General features: G+C 26.0%; 1 protein-coding gene across 1 annotated transcript in view; it reads right to left on the reverse strand.

Annotated features, from left to right (window-relative positions):
* LOC119688584 overlaps positions 1-9,816 on the reverse strand; it is a 25,242-nt gene extending 15,426 nt beyond the window's left edge. The window contains exon 1 of the mRNA XM_038103257.1: positions 8,028-9,816. Coding sequence (XP_037959185.1) covers positions 8,028-9,816 — 1,789 coding nt within the window. The remainder of the gene's footprint in view (positions 1-8,027) is intronic.
* Between the last annotated feature and the right edge of the window lie 1,392 nt (positions 9,817-11,208).

Genomic DNA, 11,208 nt, shown 5'->3' on the forward strand with positions numbered 1-11,208 from the left:
TATTGAATAAATAATATTTATTTGAATATTTTTTTCGATTTATTAGGAGTTAAACATTTATAAAAGTTAATGTAAAAATATTATTTTTAATAAATTTTTAGAAATGAAATGTTTTTCGTTTAATATGGTACCTAGTTTTTTAAGAAATAAATTTAATTCAGAATTGATTATTATTTAATTTATTTATAAAAATTTAAATAAATAATTAATTTAATATTTTATAGGATAAGCTGTAAAATATATTATTAAAAGTTTTATAAATTTAAATTAACTATGTGCTTAGAATTAGCGATTATTAAAAAGTTTGTTACAATTTATTTTTTAATATTAAATAGTTATTATATTTTAATTATATATTAAAATTTTATTTTTAATTTAATTTATTAAATAATAATGATAAAATTAGTATATTTCTATGTTGTAATAAAAAATTTTGAAAAGTTTAGGTAAATATAATGTATAATATAAATAAATTCTAATTTTTTTTGAATTAGTATTTATTTCTTTTTTATTTATTTGAGTTCGAGGAACTTTACCTTGATTTCGGTATGATAAATTAATATATTTATCATGAAAATGTTATTTACCATATTCTTTGAACTTATAATTGAGTTAAAAATATATTTGTTTATATGAATTATTTTTAGTAAAGTTAATAGAAAATGTTAAACCCATCTTATATTTTCAAAATATATGCTTATTTCAAGCTCATTAACTTAAATTTCAATTTAGTAAATAATCTCATTATTTATTAATTAAGGGATTAATTAAGAAATATGAAAAATACATAATTGTTAAGATTTGTCCAATTATTAAATAAGGTTCTTCGACTGGTGGAGTTCCAATTCAGGTTAATAAAATAACTGTAGATAATATAATTCAAAATAAAATTTGATTAATAAGATTAAATTGTAGCCCTTGAAATTTTCTTATATTATAAAAAGGTGTATTATTAAAATAGCAATTGATAATACTAAAGCGATTACTCGTGCTAGTTTGTTAAGAATAGAACGTAGAATTGCATAAGCGATTAAAAAGTTGTATATGAATGGGAGTTACTAAAGGGTTAGCCGGAATAAAAATATTTGGATCTCCAAATATATATGGATTTATTAGAGTTAATAAAATAAATAATGTAATTAAAATAATAAATCCAGTGATATTTTAAAATCAAAATATGGATGGAGTGGAATTTTATCAATATTTGAATTTAATCCTATTGGGTTATTTGATCGTGTTTGATGAAGAAAAAGAAGGTGAATTATTGTTATTGCTAAAAGAATCAAAGGTAAAATGAAGTGAAAAGTAAAAAATCGGGTTAATGTAAACTGCAAATCCTCCTCATACTCATTGGACTAAATCAGTACCTGAATATGGGATAGCGGATAAAAGATTAGTAATTACTGTAGCTCCTCAAAAAGATATCTGTCCTCATGGTAAAATATATCCTATAAAAGCAGTTGCTATTACTAAAAATAAATTAATAACTCCAACTAATCGGGTTGAGTATATTTATAAGAATTGTAATAGATTCCTCGTCTAATATGAAGATAAATACAAATAAAGAAAAATGAATCTCCATTAGCATGGATAGTTCGTAATAGTCATCCATAATTCACAACTTGACAAATGTGTCTAATTCTATTAAAAGCTATATTAATATCTGCTGTGTTGTGTATGGCTCAAAATAATCCAATTAAAATTGAAATAATTAAAAATAATCCTAGTAAAGATCCAAAATTTCACCAAGAGGAAATAATGAGAGTTGGTAAGTCTACTAAAGAATTATTTATAATTTTGAAAAGGGGATGTTTGATTCGTATAGGTTTCTTCATTATTTTATAAGTCGAATTGGTCCAAAAAATATATTAGTAATTTTAACAATTGCAATTAAAGTAATTAATAAATAATTAATTAAAAAAATTGAATTATCTTCAATTAAATTTTTTAAATTAGTTAATAATATACATTCATTATTTATGAATATGTCTATGTTAATATAATTATATATACAAATTCACAAAATTGAAATTATGGAGATTAATGAAATTGATACTAATCTTTTAATAGAATAAATTAAAAAAAAAATTAAAAATGAAATATAAGCAAATCAAAATCTTTTTGAAATGAATCCTGAAATAATTAAATAATTGAAATTAAAATCGTTTGAATTAAAAGTATTAATCCTATTGATAAGGGATGATTTAAAAATAGTAATATAATACTTGAAATTAATATTAAAGTTAAAATTAATATATGTAAAATTTCATGAAATAGTTCAATTAAGATAAAAATTTTGGGACTTATGATAAAGGATTATATCCTTTTTCTTGAGAGTTTTAAAAGATTATACTTATTTTTGATTTTTGGTTTACAAGACAAACGTTTTTGTTAAACTATTAAAACTTAAAAACTTATAATTTATTTTTGATTATTTTGTTCAGTTGTAGTATTAATTGGAATTTTTTCTTTTATTTCTAATCGAAAACATTTATTATCCATATTATTATGCTTAGAGTATAATGTTTTAGTACTTTATTTGTTTTATATAGTTATATGAATATAATAGATTATAGTAATTATTTTATAATATGTATTTAACGTTCAGAGTTTGTGAGGGAGCTTTAGGTATTTCTATTTTAATTTCTATAATTCGAACTCATGGAAATGATTATTTTCAATTATTTAAAATTTTATAAATGTTAAAGTTAATTATTTATTTCATTTTTAATTCCTATTTGTATTTTAATAATATATTTTGTATGGTTCAGAATACACTATTTTTAATTAGATTTATATTGATTTTATTTAATATTTATAGAAATTGTTTTATAAATATTTCTTATTTTTTAGGATACGATATAATTTCTTATGAATTAATTTTATCAAGATTTTAAATTTGTGCATTGGTATTTATAGCAAGAGAAACAATTTATGAATTTAATAATTATAATAATTTATTTATGATTAATATAATTATTACATTAGGGTTTTTGGTTTTAACTTTTTCTAGTATGAATATTTTTGCTTTTTATTTATTTTTTGAAGGAAGTTTAATTCCAAGTTTATTAATAATTTTAGGATGAGGATCAACCTAAACGTTTACAAGCGGGAATTAATTTATTATTTTATACATTATTTGTATCTTTACCAATATTAATTGGTATTTTTTATTTATATGAAAAATCAGGAAATTCAAATTTTTATATTTTAAGTAATTATATATTTTATTATGAATTAATGTATCTATCTATAATTTTAGCTCTTTTAGTTAAAATGTCTATATTTTTAGTTCATTTATGGTCACCCAAAGCTCATGTTGAAGCTATAATTTCTGGTTCAATAATTTTAGCTGGAATTATATTAAAATTAGGAGGATATGGTCTTTTACGGGTATTTTCTTTTATTTCAGTTGTTTGTTTAAAATGAAATTATTTTTTATTAGAATTTCCTAAATTGGAGGTATTTTAGTTAGATTAAATTGTTTACGTCAAGTTGATTTAAAATCATTGATTGCTTATTCTTCTGTTGCTCATATGGGGATTGTTTTAGCAGGAATTATAAATTTAAGAAATTGATGAATTTGCGGAGGATATAGATTTATAATTGGGCATGGTTTGTGTTCTTGGTGTGTATTTTGTTTAGCTAATATTAGATATGAGCGATTAGGAAGACGGAGATTATTAATTAATAAAGGGTTATTAAATGTTATACCTTCTTTAACTTTATGATGATTTTTATTAAGATCAGGAAATATAGCTGTTCTTCCTGTATTAAATTTATTAGGGCAAATTTCTTTAATAAATAGAATTGTGGGTTAATCTTGATACTCAATAATTAGGTTATCATTTTTGTCTTTTTTTTGAGCTGCATATACCTTATATTTATATTCTTATAGACAGCATGGAAAAAAATTTATTTTGGAACTTTTTCTTTTAGAATAAATAATATACAGGAATTTTTATTATTATTGTTATATTGAGTTCCTTTAAATTTATTAATTATAAAAAGTGAAATAATTGTTATTTATTATATTTAAATAGTTTAACTAAAACGTTGATTTGTGGTATTAATAATATAATATTTTATTTTAAATTATGAGGAATTTTTCTTTATGTAGAACAAGATTTTGATTATTAATTGTTTTATAAATTATTTCTTTTTTAATTAGGTTTGTTATTTATTAATCAAGATTATTTAATTTTTTTAGAATGAGAGTTCATTTCTTTAAATAGAGTTATAATAGTAATAACTCTTTTATTTGATTGAATAAGATGAATTTTTATATGTTTTGTTTTATTAATTTCTTCTTTAGTAATTTATTATAGAAAAAAATATATATTAGGAGATATAAATATTAATTGATTTATTTTGTTAGTTATATTATTTGTTGGTTCAATAATATTTTTAATTATTTCACCAAATTAAATTAGAATTTTATTAGGATGAGATGGTTTGGGATTAGTTTCTTATTTATTAGTGATTTATTTTCAAAATGTGAAATCTTATAATGCAGGTATGTTGACTGTTTTGTCAAATCGAATTGGAGATGTTACTTTGTTATTAACAACTGCTTGAATATTAAATTATGGATCATGAAACTATATTTTTTTATTAAAATTTAATATTTTAGATGTAAATATAATAATTATTGGAATGTTAATTATAATAGCTGCAATAACTAAAAGAGCTCAAATTCCATTCTCAGCTTGGTTACCTGTTGCAATAGTTGCTCCTACTCCTGTTTCAGCTTTAGTTCATTCATCAACTCTTATAACAGCTGGAATTTATTTATTAGTTCGATTTAATTTATTAATTGGTGAATCTATTTTAGGACAATGTTTATTATTAACTCCAGGTTTAGAGCCAATTTTTAATTTGATTAAAAAGAATTTATTGCATTATCTACACTAAGTCAGTTAGGATTAATAATAAGAATTTTATCATTAGGATTTTATAAATTAGCTTTTTTTCATTTGTTGACTCATGCTTTATTTGAAGCTTTATTGTTTATGTGTTCTGGAGCTATTATTCATACTATAAATAATTTACAAGATATTCATTTAATAGGAGGTTTGGGAATTTATAATGGTGCAAATTTAGCTTTATATGGGATACCTTTTTTAGCAGGATTTCATTCAAAGGATATAATTTTAGAAATTGTATCTTTAACATATATTAGTATATTTTCTTTTTTTTTTATTTTTTTCTACGGAATTAACAGTTAGATACTCAATTTGTTTAGTTTATTATTCATTAGTTGGAAATTTTAATTTTTTAAGTTTGAATATATTAAGAGATAATAGTTGAATTATATTAAAGGGGATACTTGGGTTATTATTTATAAGAATTATTGGAGGAGGATTTTCAAATTGGTTATTGTTGTTCACTCCTTCAATAATTTGTTTACCTTTTTTTTTTGGTTCTATATGATTTATTCCTAATATTGTTTATAATTTTTTATTTTTAGGTAAAGAGTTATATAAAAGAATTGATCAAGGCTGATCAGAATTTTTTGGTGGATTTTATTTGTATAAACATTTAGCAAAATATTCAAAGTTTAATCAATATTTACAAAATAATAGATTAATTATAATATAGTTTATTTTTTTTTTATATTAGTATTTTTTGTTAATTGATATTTAAATAGCTTATATTTAGAGTATTACACTGAAGTTGTATTGGAGATATATTTATCTTTTAATATTTAGTGAATTAAAATTAGTAATTATAAATATTATTTATTTATTTTTACAATGAAAATGTTATGTTTTTAATAAAGTAATAAATAGAAATATAAATGGAATTTAAACATTAAAAATAAAAGTCACCAGCTTTTTTTTGTCCATTATATATCTTTAATTGGAATCTCATTCAATTTTATTATTAACAGTAATAAACCTTTATTTTGGTTTCAGTTAAAGAGGATAAGGGTAGATTTACCTAATCTTAGGTCGAAACTAAATGTGACTTATCATTTCATATTCTTTATAAAATAGATTACATAAATAATATTTTATGAATGCAAATCATATGTTAAATTTACCTGCAATCCTAAATTTATTAATCTTATTTAATTGGATCAATTTAGTATTCCTTGATTTCATTCATGGTATACTCCTACTAATAAAATAATAATAAAGATAATTGAAGTTATTCTTCACATGAATTAATTAGAAAAATTTTAAATTATGATTAAAATTATGATTTTCTAAAATCGAAAAAAATAATTGTAATTAAAAAAAAATGAAGTGAAAATGGAGAAAGGAGAATTTTTTTCCCGATCATTTAGTATTTTGTTTGATAAGATTGATGCTAGAAATATTACAACAGAACAAATTAATAGAATACTTAATGCTGTAGTTGTTAATAATAAGATTATCTAATCTATATTTTATAGACTTTATGATTGGAAGTCATATATACTTTTTATATTATTTAGATAAATAATAAAGTTAATTATCCTCCTCATCAGTAGATTGAAATATAAAGAAATAATCAAACAATATAAACAAAATGTCAATATCAAGCAGCTGCTGCAAATCCAAAGTGGTGATTTTTAGGACAATGATTATTTAAATGACGAACTAGACAAATTAATAAAAAAGTTGTTCCAATTAAAATATGAATTCCATGAAATCCTGTTGCTATAAAAATGTTAATCCATAAACAGCATCAGTAATTCTGAAAGGTGCTTCAATATATGCATAAGCTTGTAAAATTGTGAAATAAACTCCTAATAATCCTTGAGATGTTTGTGAATGATTATTTTCTATTAATCTGTGATGAGCTCATGTAACTGTTACTCCTGAAGCTAATAAGTATTTAATAGCAGTATTTAATAGTGGAATTTGAAATGGGTTAAAAGGAATAATTCCTATAGGGGGTCATGAGGCTCCTAATTCAATAGTTGGGGATAAACTTTTATGGAAAAGAGCTCAAAAAAACGAAAAAAAAATAAAACTTCAGAAAAAATAAATAAAATTAAATCTCATCGTAATCCTGTTGTTACTTTAAATGTATGTTAACCTTGAAATGTTCCTTCTAAAATAAATAATGATATATTATGTTGATGAAATCATTTGATTATTCCTGAAACGATTGTTATTGCACCAATAGCTCTTGTAAAAGATCAAGGACTATTATTTACTAAATGAAATGGATGATTTGAATGAGTTGACATTAATTTACTTCTCCAGAATAAAGCGTTCTTAATACCTCAAATACATATGATTGAATAATAGCTACAGCAGATTCCAATAATAATATTAAGATTTGTCTAAATAATAAAATAGATAAAGTCCATGAAGTTAATGATGGGCCTGTGTTACCTAATAATGGTAATAATAAATGTCCAGCAATTATATTAGCAGTAAATCGAACTGCTAAAGTTCCTGGTCGAATAATATTTCTAATTGTTTCAATACTTACTATAAAAGGTATTAAGATTGCTGGGGTTCCTTGAAGAACCCATAACCATAAATTCAACCATAAATTATAAAAGAAACTCATGATGGAAGAGATAATGGTAGAGTTAATGTCAAGTGACTAGTTCTTGTAAAAATATAAGGAAATAATCCTATAAAATTATTAAATAAAATTATTGTAAATAAGGAAATGAAAATTAATGAAGATCCATTTTTTCCTGTGGGTCCTAATAATGTTTTAAATTCTTTATGAAGAGTTAATAAAATATTATTTCATAAAATATTATAACGAGAATGAATTAATCAATAAATTTTTGGAATTATGATAATTCCTAAAAAAGTTCTAATTCAATTAATAGAAAAGTTAAAGATACTTGAAGGGGGGTCAAAGACAAAAAATAAATTTGTTATCATTTTCAATTATATATATTAGTTGTTGATGTTTTATAACGTAAAGATTGTGTAGAAGTGCATACCAGATGGTGGTATGGAGAAGTGTATCGAATGCACGTTTAAAGTCGATAAACAGCAAGTATAGGGGAGATCGCCATTCGCTAGACTGTTCGACTATTATTCGAAGGCTGTTTATGTGGTCGGCACATGATCGATTATGCCTAAATCCTGCTTGCTCGGCTCGTAGTGTAGGCTCAGCGGCCGAAGTTAAACGTTTATGTAAAATTTGAGCAATAACTTTATAAGCTACATTTAGTAAAGTTATGCCTCTCCAGTTGGAGCATTCCATCAGGTTACCTTTCTTTGGTATATTAATAATGATGCCGTCTTTAAGATTAGGCGGTAATGACTCTTGGGACCAGAAGTTGTTGACAATTGGTTGAATAATTTGAGCAGCTGAAATTTTGTCTGCTTTGAGCAGTTCGGGGGCAATATTGTCCGGACCAGCGGACTTACCTGCTTTAAGCTGAGTTATTGCTGCCTCAATTTCACTGATGTTAGGTACATATGTGTTTATATCGTTGCGAGCAACATGTTCGTGGTGTCTACTACATAGTTCCTGCTGAGGATAGGTGTTGTTTCCCGCTAGGAGATTTCTGTAGTGATCTTCCCAAACTTTTAGCTGATCTTCGGTAGAGTGTACTAGTTCGCCTCTGGTATTTTTTATTGGCTTTGCAATCCTGTGTTTACGTCCCACCATAGCTTTAGTGATGTTGTGTAGGTCTTTGAGCCTATGTGATTCGCTTGCTTTTTGGGCTTCTGTTGCTAAATTGTCGAGCCATCTGCGCTTATCGGCTCTAGCGCTGCGTTTAACTTTGCGGTTGGCAATACTGTAGTTGGCTTGTGCCTGTTGCTTTGTTTGGCGCGTTCTTGCCCTGTTAACCTTTTCTTTTTCTCCTTTGCGCGCTTTTATAAGATTCCATGTATGTTCGGTGATCCACGGATTATTTTGACGTTGAGGAATACCGACACTTTGTTGTGCTGCTTCAGTGAAGGCACATTTTGCTTGTTCCCAATAAGTTTCGGCTTCAAAGATTTCTTCTTCTAGTGGCAAGGAATTAGGGATTTGGGCCGATAAAAGAGATTGATAGTTATTTTGAACAGTAGGGTTGTCGAGTTTGGCGAGATCGAACCGTTTCCTTTTGAATTGTGGCTTTCTAAAGACCGCATTTAATTTGAGTTGTATTTCACCGATTAATAGATGGTGGTCAGAAGCCATGTCTGCACTTCTTTTCTTTCTGACATCACATAATGAATGTCTCCACATTTTGCTGATGGCAATGTGGTCGATTTGATTTTCTGTTGCATTATCTGGGGAAATCCAAGTGACTTTATGCAAATGTTTGTGCGGGAAGAGACTACCTCCTATGGTGAGGCCCATGGTGTTACATAATTCATAGATACGCTCCCCATTATCGTTCATTGTGCCGAGAGCATGTTTACCCATCACTTGCTTTCTTCCATTGTTATCTGGCCCGATTTGTGCGTTGAAATCTCCCATGACGAGCTTTATTTCACCTCTAGGGCATTTATTTAAAACAGAGTATAGGGAGTCATAAAAATTTTCCTTGATTTGTGGATCGGTGACTTCAGTAGGCGCGTAACACTGTATGCATGTGAGGGTTCTGGCTCGAGTTTTAAATTTTGCCAGAATTATTCGGTCGCCATGTGGTTGCCATTCTATGAGCGCTTGTTTAGCTTCTTTGGATAATAGAAAGCCTACTCCACTTTCTCTTTTTTCGCCTGTGGCCTTTCCTGAGTATATGAGTGTAGCGCCGGAGGATGTTTTGTATTCGCCGCAGCCATTCCATCTTACTTCGCTTAGCCCGATGAATAAAAGATTGAGACGTACAAATTCACGTTCAAGTTGAGCAAGTTTTGATGTTTCTGCTAGAGTTCTTATATTCCAGGTTCCGAATCGTTTCCGTATTTTCATTCCAATAGTCGTCATCAAAGGGAGCCGTTGGTTATAATTATTTGTTTCGGCTTCAGTAATCGTGTAGATTCAGATGAACGAGTGATTAGCCCATGCATCCTATACTGGTACTGGGGCTGCCAGTTAAGGCCACCAGTCAGACCTTCAGACTCGAGAGTCCGAGAAAACGGTGGGCTTCTTAGCGAAGATTGAAGATGCTGTATCTTGCCTACATCCCGGGACGTCATGGAGGAAAAAGACCATCCGGATCGCGAACCGTTGTGGATTGCTCTTAGCTTCAGATGCTCCTCTTTGACCTTACCGGCAAGGGAGGCCCTACCAGTAGCTACGCTACCGCCGGCATCACTCTCAGGATCATTGCACCCTACTAAGTCCCCTCGCCACGACAAGGCCACAATCCCCGAGAGGGTCATCTCCAATTAAAGCTCCAGGATGTCCAAATTCTCCTCGATTTGAAATTCTTAAAGAAGTTCTTACTATTTCATGCACCAAATAAAAAATAAAGGGTTGCAATATCTTTATGATTTGTAGAAAAAAGCCATTGTCGCTATTGATTAAATGGCTGATTTTTAGGCAATAGCCTGTAAATTTATTCATAAGAATTATTTCTATTTAATCAGTAGCTACCTTTATAGTCAAATAAATGATTTTAGACTGCAATTCTAACGGTGTATTTTATTATACTACGGCTTAAGAATTATTTCATACTTTCAGCTTTGAAGGCTACTAGTTTTATTAACTTAAAACCTTTATTTAGTAAAGGTAAAAAATTGAAACTAATAATAATCTAAATCTAAAAAAAAAATGAAATAGTTAAATAAATAAAGTTAAACCTATTTCTAATTAAATTATAATATAAAATTTTTGATTCAAAAACAACACTTAATATAAATGCTGAATAAGTTAAAGGAAGATAAAAAAATAAAGTAATTAATGAAGTTATTAGAAGAATTATTAATAATAGTAATCTATTATTAATATTAATGTATTGAATAACTCATCATTTTGGTAAAAATCCTAAAAAGGGGGGTAATCCTCCTAAAGATAAAATATTTATAAAAGTTAAATATTTAAAACCTTTTATTTTACTAAAGAGTAAAAAATGTTGATTAATATGAGTTAATTCATATACATTAAATATGAATATTAATGTAATTGCTAAAAAACAATAAAATAAAAAATAATTTAATCATATTATGTTATTAGAATTTATTGAAATTAATATTCATCTAATTTGATTAATGGAAGAAAAAACTACAAATTTTCGTAAAGAAGTTTGATTTAAACCTCCAATAGCTCCAATAATAGCAGATAAAATGATTCTTGTTCTTATTAAGAAATTATTTCTAATATATGAGGTTAAACTTACAGGGGCAAGTTTTTTTCAAGTTA

Source organism: Teleopsis dalmanni, chromosome X (assembly GCF_002237135.1).
Source record: "Teleopsis dalmanni isolate 2A chromosome X, ASM223713v2, whole genome shotgun sequence".
NCBI lineage: Eukaryota > Metazoa > Arthropoda > Insecta > Diptera > Diopsidae > Teleopsis > Teleopsis dalmanni.